The sequence below is a fragment of the Oculina patagonica genome, chromosome 1 (genome assembly GCF_052425735.1).
Source record: "Oculina patagonica isolate OP01 chromosome 1, crgOcupat, whole genome shotgun sequence".
In the NCBI taxonomy this organism is placed as follows: Eukaryota; Metazoa; Cnidaria; class Anthozoa; order Scleractinia; family Oculinidae; genus Oculina; species Oculina patagonica.
This window is the reverse complement of record NC_135758.1, coordinates 21,925,512-21,945,234: the sequence shown is the minus strand read 5'-3', so window position 1 is coordinate 21,945,234 and position 19,723 is coordinate 21,925,512. Positions and strand designations below refer to the sequence as shown.

General features: G+C 39.1%; 2 protein-coding genes across 2 annotated transcripts in view; both read left to right on the top strand.

Annotated features, from left to right (window-relative positions):
* LOC144638094 (MAM and LDL-receptor class A domain-containing protein 1-like) overlaps positions 1–4,561 on the top strand; it is a 30,035-nt gene extending 25,474 nt beyond the window's left edge. Inside the window, exons 7-9 of the mRNA XM_078497284.1 lie at positions 405–533; positions 1,221–1,480; positions 4,198–4,561. Coding sequence (XP_078353410.1) covers positions 405–533; positions 1,221–1,480; positions 4,198–4,404 — 596 coding nt within the window. The 3' untranslated portion in view covers positions 4,405–4,561. The remainder of the gene's footprint in view (positions 1–404; positions 534–1,220; positions 1,481–4,197) is intronic.
* Positions 4,562–5,027: 466 nt separating this feature from the next.
* LOC144632827 (uncharacterized) overlaps positions 5,028–19,723 on the top strand; it is a 63,383-nt gene continuing 48,687 nt past the window's right edge. The window contains exons 1-16 of the mRNA XM_078491605.1: positions 5,028–5,154; positions 6,328–6,587; positions 7,535–7,625; positions 8,183–8,566; positions 9,168–9,596; positions 11,005–11,646; positions 12,216–12,608; positions 13,463–13,572; positions 15,239–15,527; positions 15,833–16,026; positions 17,091–17,266; positions 17,648–17,820; positions 18,234–18,314; positions 18,718–18,893; positions 19,077–19,149; positions 19,250–19,363. Coding sequence (XP_078347731.1) covers positions 6,336–6,587; positions 7,535–7,625; positions 8,183–8,566; positions 9,168–9,596; positions 11,005–11,646; positions 12,216–12,608; positions 13,463–13,572; positions 15,239–15,527; positions 15,833–16,026; positions 17,091–17,266; positions 17,648–17,820; positions 18,234–18,314; positions 18,718–18,893; positions 19,077–19,149; positions 19,250–19,363 — 3,577 coding nt within the window. The 5' untranslated portion in view covers positions 5,028–5,154; positions 6,328–6,335. The remainder of the gene's footprint in view (positions 5,155–6,327; positions 6,588–7,534; positions 7,626–8,182; positions 8,567–9,167; positions 9,597–11,004; positions 11,647–12,215; positions 12,609–13,462; positions 13,573–15,238; positions 15,528–15,832; positions 16,027–17,090; positions 17,267–17,647; positions 17,821–18,233; positions 18,315–18,717; positions 18,894–19,076; positions 19,150–19,249; positions 19,364–19,723) is intronic.

Below are 19,723 nucleotides of genomic sequence, written 5' to 3'. Positions count from 1 at the left end.
ATTTATTTTCCAACCCTATAAATCCTTTAAGAGTTATTAACATCAAACTTCTCTCCTCACAATACCAATACTTTATCAAGAGAAAATTAAGAGAATTAAGAAAATGATCTTTAAGTTGATATTTTAACAAATTCTCCCGTCTAATACTGTAAGAAAATGTGTGAAGATCAGTGAGAGGAAATTGTATGTGGATATTGAAATGTTTTTTCTTTCTGTGCGCCTTAAGAGAAAATCGGTCAAAAATCGCTGTTATGAATCAGATAAGAAGAGAACTACTTTGCATATTCATGAAACTCAGTCCAAAACGAAGAGGTAATATTTTGGAAACACCAAACAGGCCAAGCGCGGCCGCGAAGTCATCTTGACAGTTGTGTTAACCAGATTTTGTCTTTTCCTTATTCTAGCAAACTGTACATTCGATAGGAACTACTGCGGATGGCGTAACGTTTTAAGCACCTCTGACGACATCGATTGGTATGCAAGGAGGTCTGGAACACCAAGCTTAGGAACTGGGCCGAGCCAGGATCACACTGGTAACTAAAACATCTTCCCAAAAATAGCAGCAAGTAACAGTGACCACTCCGTTGGGCATTCTAGTGATGCAAAATACGTTAAAGACAATTTTGTACCACATAAACTCTAATCAATTTTTTTTTTGCGATATAGAACTTATCGTAGCCACAAAAGAGAAATCTATCCTTTTTTATCTGTGAAAAGTAGTGCAACGAGATGATACTCCCTCCGTCGCTATCTTACTGAGGTTTTAGCAGTTTGAAAATGTTACTTTTAATTTTTTTTGTCAAAGATATGTATTTGGTAGACAGAGGTGGCGGAGTGTTTGGAAAGTGGGGGGCTAAGACTGTCCCAAAAATACTCGGCAGGTTTTCATTTTTGGTGCAACTTTTTTTTTTTTGGTTTTGCAACTTGTTTGTTTTTTAAGCAGTTGCCAGACCGGAGATTTCCAATGATTCTCCGATCACATATAGAAGGCCCGAAAACTTCCAAGAAAGTTTCAAAGGTGTTTGGGCTCAGTTACGAGACGGAATATTTTGACAAACCAATATTACGCTGCTCTCGCTATTTTTACAGCACCAAAACGTGAGGGACGGCTGAGCCCCTCAAGGGTTCGTTTGGTGGGACTACAGCCCTCCTGTCCCCCCTGCCCCTCCCCCTATGGTAGAAGAGTCACCAGTTCTTCCTTGTGTTCTTTGTCATCACAGGAAGTGGATTCTTTATTTACATCGAGACATCAAATCCGGCTAAGGTGAATCAGTCAGCACAGTTGTTGAGTCCGCTTATCCGGGGACCAAAATGTTTTCGCTTCTATTACCACATGTATGGACGTCATATAGGAAGACTTGATGTGTACCTTCAAATTCGAGGATATAATTACAACCACTTGATGTGGCGAAAGTCAGGAGAACAGGGTGATCAGTGGAAAGAAGCCACCGTCGAAATTGGCTACACCGGCGAGTCTCAAGTAAGATAAACTTCCAGACTATTAAAATAAGTGAAAAATAATACAAATATAACACTATTCTAGATAGTAGAGTAATCAATCAATTATAAAGAAGTTAATAAAAAAGGACAACATGCAATAACGTCATGCACTAGGGTGGGGAAAACATGAGAAAACGTGACTTTTTGAAATGACAGTAATTTCAAAACAATTTGTCAAAACCACATAAACCTGAGAAATAAAAAAAAACATACTTTTGGCAAGGATTACTTGTCCGGGAAAGGCTCGTTTTAAAAGGCTCGTTTCAGTGGACACAATCACAGTTTCCAAGTAAGTCGAGCCAGCAAACACTACTGGACAATGTAGTGGAATCTCGATTTTTTGAACCTTTCGATAGTAAGAACCAAGTCGTTTTCCTTCCCTCAGCACAGCACTGCCATTGTACGCCCGATTTCTCGAACCAGTCTTCGTTTCCCTTGGAGGTTCAAGAAACCGGGCTTTCACTGTAACTGAGGGCACATATCAGAATGTAAACGTTGAATGATCAGGGTTGAATTTTGTTTCCTTACAATATCAACACATTGCCGAACAAACAAATAAAAATAAATAGAGGATATTACATGGTTGCGCGGAGATATGAAATTTATCTTCGAGTGTTCAAATCGATATCAAACACGAGAAGATAAAGTTCACATCTCCAAGCAACCATGTAATATTCTGTTTATTATATAAACCTACTAATTACGATGTTTTTGACGATTTTCCGAAGATTACCCACCATTTTCCGAAGATTTCCGAAGATTTGCAAAATGTTGTCCGAAGGTCGTACGAATGTTTCCGAACATTTTCCGAACTTTTCCGAAAAATTCCGAAGAAATCCGAAGATTGCCGAAGATTGTCGAGGAAGATCCGAAAATGTTTCGACTTAATATCGATTTACTTTGGCTCATTCAGCATTGAAACAGGGCAAACTTGTCAGAAAATGTTTGGAAATCGATATCTTCACATGTGAAAATATATATGTTATTTGCCGGCCGGGAGGTCCGTATTGGGAAAAACTGTACCCGAGGTCTTGAGTACGGCCCGAGGCCGCAGGCCGAGGGCCGTGCTCAAGACCGAGGGTACAGTTTTTCCCAATACGGACCGACCTAGGCCGGTAAATAACGTTTTTATTTTTTCCTACTTAAGTTTGTTTGGATTTAAGAAACCGTGAAAAAATCTGTCACAAAATCTTTGTTTGTATACGCGCGGATTTGATTTCAATGTTAAGTCCGACTCGATTGACAAGCAAGCTAGAGTCAAGCATTAAGCAAGACAAACATTAATTTCGAATAAAATAGCTTCGCTTAAAATGAACCGTACTCAAGAAATGTTCAGCTTAATTTACAATGCAGAAAATCAAGAAAAGTAAATGAACTCATACTAAAACATAGCACAAATATGCCATAAAACCTAACACTTTTAAATCGATTTCGGCTTCCCGAACAATTTCCTATAAGCTTAAATGTTTTGAAAACTCTTGATAGAAGCTTTGCAACTTTGCTAAGCCTACTTTTCTAATTCAAAAATACTCCTTGACCGAAAAGCAGTTTAACAAGCTATTAATACACTTGTATTTAACAAATTAATAATCTCTGCGTTGATTTTTATTCTGATAAACAGTGCCAAAATGAATGAAATGCGTAGCGTCTACGTACGGCACAATATTGTGATAATTAATTTGTCCGTTTTTAATCAAAGAATCTCATTTCCTTGAATGATGGTAAATAGTGTTCTGTTTAAGCAAAAAGTGACAGATAAACAGTGCAGTTTAGCACATAGATAGAGTCTAAAAAACCGAATGAATTTTACCGCAATGGCGTGAAAATCATTGCGAGATAAACAAACAACGGCAAACTGCGAACGGTAAACTACAACTCGATTTTGTTGAGAAATAAATAAATACCTCGCCTTTTGAAGAACTTTGAGGCTTTTAATTCCACTGCTTTTTTGTCCTTTAGCATTAACAATGGATGGTGAGGCTATTTTTGTCTTTGGGGAGCAAAACTTTCATGTGTTCGTTAGACTCAAAGGTGCAAAATGATTTCGCGCCGTGAGCGGTCCGTATGCGGGGTCCGGTTGAGAAAAACCGGACCGCTGGAGCGCGCGCAATTAGCCAATCAGATTAAAGGATTCAGGATTCCGGACCGCTGAGATGCTTGAGAAAAAAATAAAACATGTTATTTTGACGTGTGAAGATATGATTTTTTCGCGCGAAAGATTTCCTGGTATTTCAGTGATGTTTATATAATAAAGAGAAAGCTTTGATCCATTAGCCCATACTACCGGGGCTTATCCCGGTTTCGGTAGCATTAAGAGGCCAAGAATATTTGTACACCTCCGTGAATGGGATGCTATTCCATCGCAGGGTACCCCCTCCCCCAGCATAATGTCGCTGGCACCCATTTATACATCTGGGTGGAGATAGGCACTATGAGAGTTAAGTGTGTTGCCCGACAACACAACACACTGACCTCGACCGGGGCTCGAACTCGAACCGCTCGATCCGGAGTCCGGCGCACTAACCATTAGGCCACCACGCCCTCCATGCCAAACAAACAAGTGACAAGAATACAGCAAATCATCAACCAGGACGTGGATATACCACCACTTTAATAGTCAGAGCTACTATTCAGTAGTAAGTAGCTAGTGTACTGGTAATTAATAAGAAGACAGTCAAATGCTCAATGTCGTTACAGGTTGTACTGCAAGCAGCTGTTGGCAGAGGCTACGCAGGCGACATAGCAGTCGATGACGTCACATTTACTGATTGGCCGTGTGAGAATGGCAGTAAATCACAAGGTACTTATCTTATCTATAGCTGTGAAGAATATCGTACAATATTTAGTAACCAACTTTACTCAGTCGACCCGCACAAATGGCACAAATTTGCATCAGAAATGTAATCTTTAAATCGACATTTTGCAATAGTTTAAATACCCAGCTGTGTACACGAATATCGTGCAATCTGATTCTGTCCTCGTTGTTTTGTTAAATTTCTATTGTCATGGTGGGAAGTGTTTTCCTTGTAGAAGCGCCATTTATTTGCATTAATTTGAAAGATATTGATAATTGCAAGAATCTAATTTCCTGTTATAAGATTTCATTAACGTGCATAAGATTTCATTAACGTGCATAAGATTTCATTAACTGTTCAAAAAGGTGCTATCGCTTTATTGGGCATTTTAAATATGACAAGCTTACTGGGACTGTGTCACGGAAAGCGCACCTTTTGGTTTATCATACTTTCTCATACACTGTTCATTCTGGTGGTTTGAGAACTATTATTTTGAGGTTTACTTTTATTATAGAGTAATTTTTTTACCTCAGAAGAGTAAACTCAAATATCGTGAGAGAGCGCCTTTTACTTGATAGTTAACTTCACTGTTTACCTTACGTCGTTCAATTCCCCTAGAGTAGTCTTGCATATTGGTGCTTGGAGGTGATAGAAGGCAGATAGAACCTTGAGGCTAGAAACTTCAATATATATAATATTTCTTTTCTTTTTTCTTTCTTGCATTTTTTTTGTCAAGGAAATTGCAACTTTGACCATGACTTGTGCCTTTGGAGGAATGTTTACAACAATTTTGACTGGACGCAAAGCTGATACAGTACACTAAGTGTAAACACTGGACCATATTACGATCACACTTCAGGTGACCAAGTGTTTAACAATCGAGGGAATGACTGCCAGTTTTGGCAAATCGTCGTTAAAGCCCCTGAATAGTTTCCGAATTATTTCATCCTATCAAAAACTAGTGCGAGTGCTCACGAGTACTCCGAAAGTAATCGCGCGGACAAATACGTCATGTTGCTTAGCGAGCACCGCAGGCTCAGTCCCGTCTCGGTGGCGGAATTTCGTCTTCAATTTTTTCCCAACTGTTAAAACAATAACAAAAGTTCTTCTCAAACTCATTAAAAAATTTTCATGTTAAAACTAATAGAATTCATAACTGTGATGGTGCATGGGAATGTGTTTAGAGTTAGCATAGATTCTCACGATTTTGTTTCACCGTTTTCTCTTTGGATTTTGCCTCGATTGAAAAGATATCTCAAACACAACACTCGAGACAGTGTTTCATCGAACTTCCAAACACTTTCAAGTTCGTCGTGTTTGAAAATGTGCCAATAAAATACTGTTTCTCGTGTATCTCTAGTAATTTACCCCCGAGCTAAACGTCGACCTTTACATAGTCGAACCTAATGCAAATGACCAAAAACAATAGGTTTTGCTCATTTGCACTAGGTTCGACTCATGTGAAGTGCGGCGTTTTGCCCGGGCCTTACTTCTGCCTACGTTTTTGTTTTCTTGACTTTGTAGTCGGCTTTAAAAGAAAAAAGGTCCTGAAGAGGGAAGGGGTATAAATTCCATCTTTTTCTGCTCATATAGTCCTCTTCCCATTTTTGGTTGTAATTGAGTGGCCCAAATCCTATTTTCCCAGTGAAGAAATGACCAAATCCCAGTTCCCGTTTTACCGCTTCAGGCCCCTCAGAAAGGTGTAGTGACGGTTCAGAGGAAACTTCCGTTTTTCTTTCTTTCTTTCCAAACAGTCACCGGCAAAACCTGAACCAATGATGACTCGGTCGATGTGCATTTTTTTTCACCTTTGGCATCTGTTAAATCGCGGTTCTTCTTTACATTTGCAGACTTTTCGTGATTGGTCAGACAACCGAGAATGGACACCCTGTTTTGTAGTACAATTTTGAGCTGTTAGGTCTATTCCAACATAATTATTTTCTGCGATGTTGCAGGGAGAAAGAGGACATAACGTTTACAACTTTATCATTGATAATAATGTGATTCATACCATCTTTCCAAATCGATCTAGGAAATGGTATGTACATTTACATTGAGACTTCTAGTCCACGAAACCCAGGAGACACTGCGCGACTGGAGAGTCCATGGATGCGGGGACCGCAATGCATGACGTTCTACTACCACATGTTTGGCGCCACCATGAGCTGTGTGATAATATACATAAAAATCCAGGCTACAAACAGGTTTAAACCGGTTTGGCTGAAATCTGAGGATCGAGGGGACCGTTGGATACGTGGGCAAATAAGCATCAACGAGACTGGATCCTACCAGGTAAGTGTGTGATATATTCGCTGTGGCAACTTAGGTCACGTCATTCATAGAGCGACAAATGCAATAGTAATAGCTTAGGTTCCCAGCATTGTGATAAGTCACGTGGAGGCTAATATTGTAACCATTCAGAAATTATCTCATTTCCTCAGTCAACTTCTGGGTTCTTAAGTTTCCTAGCAGTAATGATCTGTCATTACTGTGCTTCCATGCAACTTTCTAATATTTATCTCATCTCCTGTTTCTGTTTCAACTTTAAAGCCATTCCTTGGTGTTTCTATGGGTCCTTTGCGCAAAACCGTCACATGGTACAGATTCCGCCTTGCTGGATGTCAAAAGAATGCGACAGCTTCAAAAAACAAAGCGACTTTAACCAATCAAGCTTGACTTTTCTTTGCTTTTGATGTCCCAGTCCAATAATAATAACAAGCTTGCCAGGTTGTTCTTAGCTGTGACCGTTCTATGCAAAAGGCCCATTGACGCCGCAATTTCCTATGGTAAAGTCCGTTCTAGGGTTTTGAAGAGCCAGATGGGATCATCGGTGTTGGCCATAACGCCGGCTTCTGTACACAAAATGAAGAAACCAGGAGTAATTTAGGCTTCCCGTAAATGTCCCAAATGCGATACTAGTCCATCGCTGGTTTAACCCTAGCGGCTTTCTTTTGTGTCTGGAGGGAAGAGTGTAATGTGAGCGAATAGCTTCTTGCCCAAAAACCTAAGAGATTTGGTTTCGATCCCTACCAAGGCTAGAGAACGAACCTCTCAATCCAGAGTGCATCTGTAGAAAGCATAGAATTAAACGCTTATAAGAAAGTCAGTTTTCGGTTACCATGATAATTCGGCTGATCTCCTGATTTAACAAGAAAGGCTTATATATTATACATTCTGTAATTAAATATAACTTTACAGCGTCTCTGTTTGTGATGTCAGTGCTTTTTGCCCCTTTTTAGATAATTATCGATGGCATCAGAGGCAGCAGCTATCTTGGTGATGCAGCATTCGATGACTTTTCTTTCCAAGAAGGAACTTGTCAACAAACAGGTATTGACATACTGATAAAGGATTTAGTATTTAGGATTATTACAAAATCGTTTAAGGGAAGAGACTAAATTGCGGATGCGGGTCAAATTGTGCCTCTTAGTCATATAGACTTTTAAATTTAGCGATTTCAGCCGGATAATTTGCATTTGCTTGACATTCAAATTTATTAAAAGTTATAGTTAGAGTTAAGTATCTGTGGTTTGCTCTCCTCATTTCTTTAAATATATAAGTTTCTAGTCAAACTTGTTTCGAACTGAGTTACGGGCCAAAATTAGTACAGTTTAACCCCGCTATTTCGAACCTTCAGGGGAAAAAAAGTTCGGAATAGCGGGAGTTGAACTTATCCGATAGTAAATGGCTGAAAGGCAAATCCAAGGGGAATTGATTCGAAATAGCCGAGTTCGAATTAGCAGGGTTCAACTGTAGTTGTACTTCCCGAGGAAACGATGTATTTCTACGTTGGCGCCAAACAAAAAAGTTTGTTATCATTAGTAAGCGATAGGGTATATGTATGAATTGCATTTTATGTTTGATTTACCTTCATCTTTTATTTACAGAAGTAACTACCCTCTACGTGTCCTCTTATAAGGGTAGACACTTCCGACTTTCCTCGCAGCCCTTTGACCACAGTTTTTACTTCGAGGAATTCCGATTCACTGTCGAACACCCACAAGGAAATCCAAATGAGACACCATACTTTATCTACTCTGGAGTGTACCGCAGCCCAAGTGTCATAACATCAGTGATGGATCTTTCCTACTCCAGAAACTTTCCACTAGATGTTGTTGTTCTAAGCAGTGCAAGCAGCAATTCTAGGAGGATTAATCTGGTTGACAGGAGTCCTAATGGACATATGATTAGCCTTGGAGATCATAGGGATGATAAATGCTGTGCGAGTAAAATCGTATTCTCTTTTTATGCTGTAAATGCCACTAAACCAGGTAAGAGAACAACAACGATAAACGTTCGTAGGAATCTTCTATGACTGAAATGACTTTCCTTTGAGTATACATAATGTTATTATAAGCCCAAATTACTCTAAGCTATGATGAAAATTATTATAAGAGTAATTTGAGTAATTATCTCTGAGCTTTTTTGGTACATTCATTTGGAAGGCTTATTGTATTATATAAGGGAGTAGGAGAATACTACAGGAAGTTATTTTGCATTTCCTAAATAAATGACTTGTTTAAAGCGATTTCACGTCTAAGAATTTTAAGTGCAAAAGAAGATATCGCATAAAGGGAAAAATCTCTGAAGACAAAATCAATATTTTTATCGTTCTGTAAGAGCAGAAATGTATACTTAATCCTAACTGGCTTGTTTTTTGTTTTTTGGATAATTGGAGGCAAATTTTTTTCCGTACGTTTAAAGTTTTGCAGGAAACTACTCAACCTCTGGTTGCGAACACGGCTGGCAAAGAGCCAAAGAGCCAAAGAGCAGAAATGTCAACTAAAGCCCAGTGACTCCCAGTTTAAGAAAGGGCCTTATTATTGAAGGCTTATGTTTTTTCCTGAAGTTTAAGGTTTTTTCGTTTTGCAGGAAACTACTCAACCTCTGGTTGCGAACCCAGTTGGTTCAGGGCCAAAGAATCCTGTCATATGTTCTATTTTCGAGGAACACGACGATGGGGAGACGCGCGAACCTTGTGTCACAAGCAAGGGGCCGAACTTGCTGTTGTTAATGACGCAAACACTCTGCAGGATATAGCCAATCAGAGAAGAGAAATGAAACTTGATGACCGCGACTTGTATCTTGGATTAAGCGGCCAGCTGCTCTGGACCTGGTTGGATGAGGAGGTTGTATCGAATACGAAGAATCTGTGGGGTCCTAAGCAACCGAGCGGAGACGGCAAATGCGGGTCCTTCTTGAATGCCATTAGATGGGATTCAAACTGGCTTAGGTATGGATGGCGATGGAATGATCAAAGCTGCACGGACCTACACGGATACATCTGTCAACAGCCGCTAGGTATGCTCACAAGATGTTGTTGTAATATTACGATGAGGCAGCGTAGCCGAGCGGTTTAGAGCGTTCATGCACTACATCCTGCTGCTAACTAGACTTCTTCTTACTAGTTCCGAGCATAACTTCTCGGCCAGGCAATAAAAAATAAACAATGAATTTTAGATCAATTCTGATTTTTTTTACAGGGAAGAAAGTTGATGTGAAATTTTGCTTTTGAAATCCTTTCTGAAAATATTTCCATTCACCTGTACGGTCAGGCCTATTACGCCAGGTGTTCTAATGAAGTCACACCACCCTTTTCAATTCTAATTTTCATCAGGCAAGGTGACATACTACTTATTAACCGAGAGTGAGGTCATTACAGGGGAATCTCAGACCGAGGCCTTGATGTATTGACCGAGCGACAGCGAGGTCAATTAGCCATGTTCAAAACGAGCAGGGGACTGGGTACGAATATTCAATATCGATTGGATTGAAAAACTGGGCCTGTCATCTGAAAGAGCATTCAAAAATTAGTAGCTCAACCAAATTTGAGAGTTATTGGTTTAAACGCAAAGGCATGGAACTCTTTTAAAAATCGTTAAAATAAGAGAGCTTAGTATGGTCCATCCAGCCATACTAAGCTCTCTTATTTTAACGATTTTTAAAAGAGTTCCATGCCTTTGCGTTTAAACCAATAACTCTCAAATTTGGTTGAGCTACTAATTTTTGGATGCTCTTTCAGATGACAGGCCCCGTTTTTCAATCCAATCGATATTGAATATTCGTACCCAGTCCCCTGCTCGTTTTGAACATGGCTAATACATCAAGGCCGAGGTCTGAGATTGCCCTGTAATGACCGAACGGACGAGGTTAATAAGTTATTTATTATATGGCCCTTTAGCGCTATTCTAAACTGAAATATCTAAAAAACACCGAGGTGAAACTCGCTCTCGCTCACTGTGGCTCTCTTCGTCGCTCATACTAAAGAAGAATCGGTATGCTAATATCTTTCTTTCAGTTGTTGAAAAGATAGTTACATTTTGCCGGTATTTATTGTCGTTCTCGCAATTGCGCTAAAAGCTTTTACTCACAACTCAAAAAACCATGTAAAAACCGCCGAGCCGAGAAAATTTTTCATAATGCCCGGTCATTACAAGAAAATAATGCCCGCTCAGCAGCCAATCAGAGCGCGAGTACTATTGTAGCCATATAATAATTTAATTTATTGCTACAAAAATATGTTTTAAATTAAAAAAAGAGCCAATTGTTTTGCAATTTCTTCAGTTTTTTTTTTTTCAGAGTGTAGCCTTATAACCCTAGGTTATGTGTACAGCACACTTCGCCATTTATCGTTCATTTCTCAAGTGTTAACATAGGAAGTATCCGACGCCAGTGCTCTTTTAGTTACATTGTTTTTCTCCATTCCCAGCTGTTCCTCTGCCCGTGGCTCTCTTTTCGCTGAGTGGCAACAATGGAACTGTGGACATGAGTCCAAATGGCGCCACCAAGGCTGTGTCTAATAACATAACATTTGCACCAGGTCCCTTTGGAAATCCAAATGGTTCCTTCTTTTTTAGCGGTGATGAAGGCAGCTATGTGGAATTGAAAAATACCGGAGAACTTGATACTAGGTTCTCGATCAGTGTCTTCGCATGGGTACATCTTCACAATTCTAGTGGCCCGATTTACAAGCACGAGCCCGAGCATTACGGCTTCTCATTGCGGGTTATTCATTCAACACTGGGTGTTAGAGTGAGATACATGGAAAGAAAAACTTTTAAAAGTTATCTGCTGTATAAGAAGAACGTTCTTAAAGCAGACGCCTGGAACTTTATTGGAACCACGTACGACTACCACACAGGGTTTGCGACAATATTCGTCAATAACAAAACTGTGCTGCAGAAGGTTATAAAAGCAAAGATGGAACTGGCGACAGATTCTAATGTTAGAATTGGAGCTGTAAAGAAAAAGAATATGTACCTGCGCGGTAGAATCTCCTGCTTACAAGTTTATGATCAGGCCTTGTCGGTGAATCAAATCATCAAGGTTAAAACAACGTGCAATCAAGCAGGTGAGTATACTGAATACCTGCAACTGCATGACACAACACGAATATGGGACAAAGGAAAATCTGACTCCTCGACGGGAATCGAACCCATGGCCTGCCAGATGCCGGTTGGCGTTGCCATCTTTATTATTTACACCACACTTGATGATTTCGACATTGCTGATGCTAGCAGTATGCTGGACGCGTGTCAATCTAGTAAATCGCCCAGATCACCACGAGTCTCTCGTAGCTCAATTGTTAGAGCGCCCAACCGGCATCTGGGAGGCCATGGGCTCGATACCCGTGGGAGACTCAGATTTTTTCTTTTTCCTGTTCTCGTGTCATTGTTGGAAAATTTATCTTCATTATTTATCACCGCTGAAAGATATTCGTCTAAAACTCCAGCTGTAATGGTAATAGGCTTCTGTAAATCCTAGATGTAGTTTTTTCGAAATTTCGTAACAGAACTCTTTCTTAAACCATTCGTAAGAAAGAAGACTACTCCCCAACGCCAACCAAGAGCAACTTCAAGTACAATCTTCGCATATGCGAAGTTTCCAGTTCTTATAACATTCTTTTGCTTGTTTCCACAGCGTCCTTGAGATGCAGTCCCCACTTTTTCGCCTTCCACGGTGGTTGCTTCTCTGTAAACACCAAGAATTTAGTAACGTGGCAAAATGCTCGGGCACAATGCAATAGTATCGGAGGTACCCTGGCCAAGATATCCCGGGAGGGTTTGAGATATGCATTCTCCAACATGCTAGAAGCAATGAGACCAAAACCTGACAACTTGTACATTGGTATGCTGACCCGCGATGACTGGGTGTGGATTGATGGTAGCCCGTTGAATAGCTCTCTGTGGATGCCGGGATATCCTACTGGTTACCATGGAGTCCAAGACTGTGCTATTCTTTCAGCTGGTTCATCTGGGATAAAGAATGTTGACTGTGCAACATATTTGTACCCGTTGTGTCAGAAGAAGCTCGGTAGGTTAGACATGAAGCCTTACTTTAGGTAATTAGGACCAAATGACTGCGAAATTTTAACGGAATAAAAGAAAAGGAATAACATCAAAGTTGAGGGGAAAACTGATTACTTCTGACTAAATTGTCCGACTAAATTTAATATTACTCAATTTCCTAATGGATGCCTTCTTAAATACTAAAATGACTACAAATCACAAATTAATGGTCTTTTTCTGACAGAAGTAACAAATAACTGAATACTAAGATCTTAATAATCCTTTAATATCCTGGTGCTATACTAGTTGGTACAGGCACTTTGTCCACACTCTTCAATCATAGGTACAAAGAGCTCGAGAACAGTGGTCTGTTTGTGTCTTCTAAACATTCGTGCTTTGTGGAAGTAATTTCGTTAATAACTTCATTTCCACCACAGAACTATACTATAAGGGTCAACAATATACTGATCTACCGGTAACTGCACTTTGTTCCTTGCTTTCTGACTTGATTCAGTTTATCTGCTTCTAAATAAATAAATAAATAAATAAAAATAAAAATAAATGGGAATTTACAGTGGGATCTTCCACAAGGTGGCTCTTCTTGATCCCACTGATTCCAGATCGAATTGGAATTTGGAAGTGTTGGTTTTTGTGGAGGGAGGAAAACCGGAGAACCCGGAGAAAAACCCTCGGAGCAAGGACGAGAACCAACAACAAACTCAACCCACATATGGTACCGGACCAGAATCGAACCCGGGCCACATTGGTGGGAGGCGAGCGCTCTCACCACTGCGCCACCCTTGCTCCCCTCAAACATCAGAATGACATCAATAAGTTACTTATAACTACTGTGCAACCTTTGTATCTTTTTTGTTACAGTAAAGTCATTGTCACACCGTAGTTTGACACAAAGTTCAAGTGTGTTGGTGCCTCATCATCCCATGCTGGCTATTGATAAATCTTACACCACGTGCTTTCGTTCAGAAAAGGTAAAACATTATACAAAGGAACACAAAATATTCATGTGTCTAAGAGATATTCTTTTCAGGGATACGTTGTGAGTAGCATGGCAAATAGCGCAGAATGAAATGAAAAAGAGAACAAATAAAGTAATGTAGTTCAATAACATTCAATTTTTTAATTGAAATTAACAAAGCTCGAAAATTAACATTACCTGGTTAAAAATCCCAACTGGCAGAGGGCAGACCAACTGGCTCTTTACAAACGTAGCCGAAGAGTTGAACTCGGGACTACTGAGAACAAATCTAACTTGTTTTAAGGTCGCGGGGGATACCAACTGCATGAATAAATTCATGAAGGAAAATTTTGCTTGACCTGCATCTTTTAAAACGCTTATTTCTCAGCTGTTATGGGTGCGATTAAGCTCAAATTTTACAGAGACATAAAGAAATGACAAAAGATTGTGAATGTCATCTTTTATTTGGTAGATTGCATTTAACGGCGATGTTATAGCCTCGTTTGTACCAAATTTGGAAAAACATGATTTTGTGGCAGAGTTTGCGGAACGAGTAGGAGACAGCACACTGTGATCTTGTCAAAAGCTAATCAGTCAATACCTCAAGAGTGTCATAACAGAAGCGGATTTTTTAATTTAAAGTTTGCCAGCAAGTTATGGCGGTTTAAGTGCGCAAATTTGAATTTAATGTCTTCTACCTCTTTCTAAAAGCGCTCTTTTAAAATTCCGCCTCTGTTATGACACACTGCAGTATTCATAGTTTACCTATCTGCAGTGGCAAGTAATGAAGTTCTGTATCCGCGCTGTATTCTCTGCCACAAAATTGTCGGAAAAGTCCAAACTTTGAGATTTCCGAAGGTGTCCCGACCTAAATACGATCATTTTGCCAAGGAAAGATGTAATTATGGTAATTATATTCCACGCTTTTATGGTGAGAACAATGCGTTTTTAAATAGGGCACGATTGTTTATGCCAAATATTTTGTGATTACTCTGAGTTGCAGAAATATTCAAATTTAAATGAAAATAAGCTTAAATACTTTCTACAATCTATATGAACGTATATCGCTAAGTGTTGTTTTAAAGTGGTTAAAATATCAAAGAAACAGGGATTTTTTACAAATCACACGCACGCGCCCATATTTTTGTCCAGTCATAAATATCTCGTAAAGTTGTCGATGTCAGTCGTTGTACTTCGTGCATACGCTTTAAATAAATGCATAATGATGAGCCTAAGGTGTCCCCCGCGACCTTAAAACCTAGTTTGGACGTGAAAATAGAACATTGGAAATGCGGATTTCAGATCTGGTATATAGAAAATTGATAGTAATGCGGGGGAAGAAGTTCATCCGCCCACGATACTAATTTTTTACTGATTTTTATTAGACATTTCGTTAGCCTCAGAAAAACAGGTAGAGAATAACAGTTTTTTCTTTAATTATGCACAAGTGAGTCGTAAGTTTGCAAAATCTTTCCTAATTGTCTATTTAGGCCACACCAGGTTTCTTCACACGCAGTTGAAAATCACAATCAGAAAACCCCCTGGCTTCCAAAATCCTAGGGACAACACTGTACCAGTAGTATTTTTATTTTTCATTTCTTTAGCATGCTTGCTTTTTGCTTGGTTGCTTTGATGTTACTTTTTCTCGTTTTTTTTTGTTTTGTTTGTTGTTTAATTAGGAGTCCAACCCTTGGTGGCAAATCACTCTTGAGAAACCACTGTATGTTGAATCTGTTGAAATCGAAGATGAAATCGATTGCTGTGCACGTGACACTGGAATTCTCAACGTCACAGTATCTACCAGTCAAACCGGTTTAGACCCAACTTGTACAGGATCACTGGAGTATGGGAAACCTTTATCCTATAAAATCCAATGTTCTCCACCGGCGCGCGGAAGCTACGTGACAATCACGTTGATTGGAAAGAATGTCACGCTAGTTCTCTGCCATGTTGTTGTGCGTACAATTGGTAAGTTACATACACGGGGTAGACTTATCTTCAAAGACGACGTACATCATTTGTGATTTTTATGCATGTGACAGTATTAAAGCTTCGATAAACCGAAAAGTTCAGAAGTTGGACCTAAAGCAATTCAGCTAAACTAAAGTAACGAAGCTAATTAAATAAAGAAATCGCACTTCTCCTTTTACGAGAAAACAACAAATTGGCAAATAGATGTAAAATGGTTGGTTTAATCATCAACACCAGCATGTGTCTGATCGAAATCGTCACTTTTGTACAAGTGATATATACTCTCTTATTTTTCACTGTAGAGTTTCCGGAAGAGGTACACGGAGTTTTACGTGAAGGGTGGTATAACGTCAATTACGACTCTAAAAAGGCGCCCACTATGCGTGAAAACCCTGCGTTTAAACTTGCAGTTCAAGGCCAGATCATTTTGCAGGACTTCGATGCACCAAACAATGTGGGAGAGAAATACGTTCAGCGATTGACGAGCTACTTACAGGTAAACATCTTCTTGCGCATCCAAAGTCGAAGAAGACTCGGCAGTTATGATCAAAGGCTCCTGTGAGCCAGCTCACGGATGAAATGGATTAATGAGTGTTTAACAGAATGGAGTGAGTGATTGTCATTATGGTCCATTACTAAACCTCATTGCATGACTACGTTATCCATAAGCTAAAACTGGTCCTGCGGAAAGTGCATATCATAAAAGAAGGTTCATCTGTTCAAATGACTTTTTACGTTCACGTTTATGTTTACGTTCGTCCCTTTTTCCAGAAATTGAACTTGATCTTATAATAATAAGACTGAACTGCATGTCTAGGTATAAATCACGTGAATTCAAACTTTTACAATAGCTGAGCGAATTATCGCGCGCTGATTGGCTAATTTTTATTGTCAGTATAGACGCATGGAACTCTTTGCTGACGCAATTAGCGAAGGTTTTGTTCAACTTTTCAGCACTGATCTAGCGCTGCATTCTTGATGAGGCAAGAATTATACCACAAAACTAGTAGTCTTCAATGAGGAAATCATCTAAAATTTACCGGTTAAAACTGACTTAAGAAACCTGAGAGCGAAAAGATGATGTTTATTGACGATTCAGCCTGGAAATCGGCGGTGAGCGGGAATGTGTTCTGTCAAAGAAATTAAGAAGCTACACCGCTTTTTAGCGGATTGTATTGTAAACATTTTCCACTGGATTAAAGGTGAGTTGAACTATTCGAATTTTCCCTTGTGTTTCTGGCCGTATTCTTACCACACTCTTAATCACCGAGCCGATGATTTTTCGAATTGCAGCGACGATATTTAGATTCTGCGACGGTGCCGAAATCGCATCTTCCTCGTGCATTTCTTTCCTTCTTTTTAAAATCAGTTTTGGCTTTTTGTTATTCTAAAAGCGGCTCGTGGATCTACAACACTTTGACAACGCTTTGAAGCAATTTATCATCAATAACAGAACAGACGGATAAAAAAATTGATTTCAATTTGTTTATTTGATGACTTTAAATTTTGTGACGTGTCACGTATGACTTAATGTTTAGTGAATTTCATATCAATTTACAGGTCCCTGAAAGCGGCAATTATACTTTTTACGTGTCGTGTGACGATTTCTGTGAGTTGTGGAAGCAAGATATAGCTGAAGATGGCATTGAAAAGGAAGACAAGAAAGCTGAGGGGAGTGTTGCCAAGCAACCAATAATATCCACGAAAAGAGTTACAGCACATAACGAGTGGGACAGGTAAGCGACATGAGAACATGAAAAGGAGAGAACGGCTTTTGAGAGTGAGGGAGAGAACTACAAGAAATTGAAACAAATGTCACAGTTCAAACTTCAAAGATAACAAAAAACGTTAGAATTCAAATAGATTAAATTCCAATTATTTTTTATTGTGACGTTTTTTGCTTGTAATCTTATTTAATTTGTCGTGGTATTTTGAATTGAACGTTTTTTTCTGTGTCCGGTCAACCTTTCTTTCATTTTAGTTGTTCAAATTCTCTACAATTTACTGAATAAATTGACAATTTGAAGACTAGATCCACCAGGATCTGGTGCCTGTGTACTTTTAATAGGACCCTTGCGGAAAAGTAAAGTGTTGAAAGTACATTGTATATTTTTAAGGCATCAAGAGCAAAAGTCGCAACCAGTCTTTCTCGACAAATGTCGACTTTATCGAATGGAAGCTTTCATGAGGGAAGTAACGGGCGAAGACCACATATCTGTGGGCATGCGCACACCAAGTGGAAAATATGAACGACCTATTCCAGGAACAAGACTGTTTTGGACTAAACCAGGTAACCTTGCTTTGATCTGATTTGAGAATTTCATGAAATATTGAAATGGTTTATTAAACGTTCTGACCGTTATATTTAGCCACGGAACTGCACGGAGATTACAACCGCCCTATTGTTCAACAGTAAAAATGTTTTGATAAGAAATTATTTATGAAGAAAAATTTTGCTTTTGGAAAATTAAATATGGTCTTCCTGTTTGATTCGATTTTTGCCATTCATTTATCCTTTCGAATTCGTTTTTCCAAAAGGTTTTTGGAGATCTTTTAAGCTTGATGTGAGCGACGTTATTTTAGTGCTGTGCCTTATAGCACTGTTAAAAATTAAGCTGATATCTTAAATCTTAATGTACACGTTAATATAGTATCTTGGCATGGTAAACAATCTTTTTATGAAATAATGCTGGTTCTCAACAGGAACACGAAGACTAGAGATAACACTGGACCATTACAAAACGTCCTTATCTGCCACTGTTGGCTCAACTTTACGCGTATCAGGTTGGTTCTTGTGCGATAATTACATAGATATAGGAAGTATGCAAGAACAAAGGAATATTGAATAACTGTTGGGGGACATGATAACGAAAATCTAGAAGTACAGTTATTATTTGAGACTTCAGCTCTGAGATTGACTCTTCTTTCAGCTAGCACTTCCATCTTGTCTCTGATTGGTGGTTCCAGTTTCATTTTCATTTTTGAAAAAGAAACATTTTGATTGAAACAATTGACAGTGTAGTATTTGTAAATGACTCGACAGCTTACTGATTCTTTTCAACAATCTGTAACTGCAAAACAAAGACTGGGAGATAAATGGTTCATTTAGGAAACAACATATTGTATCTTATAGTACACATAAATATGAGAAAAAAATTTCCGCTGCTTTTCTTTCGCTTCATAACAGGTTCTTACCGGTTCTGTTGTGAGGGTGTATATTGCCCGGATTGCCCGCTAAAACTAAACATCTCAACACTTGGACAAAATATATCAGTGAATTCTGCACTTAACTTGTCTTGTGTGAACACACCATTCACGACTACTTTTAACACGGACAGACAACCAAGAAATTGTACAATAACGGTCAGTGGAACAATTTCCTTCATAAAACTGATTTTTGATTTTCTCCTTGTCTTTTATAACTGATTGCCTTAAACAGGTCATGATTTTGAAAGTGTTCCACATGTTAAAAAATTTTCTCTTCCAATTGTCAACCAATCAGAATGCTCGTAAAATGTGATGTTATTATTTTACTTTCTGTAACAGGCCACTTATTCCTTTGTCAACTACTCAGAACAGATTGTGGACGAGAGGGTGCTGGGACATCTTCATCTTCAAGGTAAATGCAGTCTTTTTTCATTACAATGTTTCAATAAGACAGATTGAAAGCCGTTCTCCTTTTAACGGTTTAATTTACTTTTATTTTATCTTAATTGTAGCTGTAGTGGTCAAAGAATGCCGCTTCCAATCAGAATATTGCGACTGGACAAGCCTTGGTGATAAAGAAAAAGGGTGGAAATTATCGAAAGCTAAAACCTTCGATAAATATCGAAGTAAGTTGTTATTTGCCTTCTTGGCTTGTGCGAACGCCTTGTAGTCAGTACTCCAGGTAGATCAGAGAGCCTGGCCTTCGTCGTTGGAGCTTGGAAAAAACAGTGTACACTTGCAATATCTTTAGCAAGCAGGGTAAATGAGTACTGGGGAAATGTTGCAAAAACCTTAAAAAATCTGGGGTAGGGAATGGGGTAATTTGGGATGAAGTAGAAACCCGCTTACTCATGGTTAGGGTGAAGGTAGTAGCTCTCACAAGCTCTCCCATAAATGGCTCGCTACCCTTCGAGAGAACAATAGGACAGACAGAAACAATTCCCATAGACCCAAAACAACAGCAACTGCTACACTAGAGGACTTAT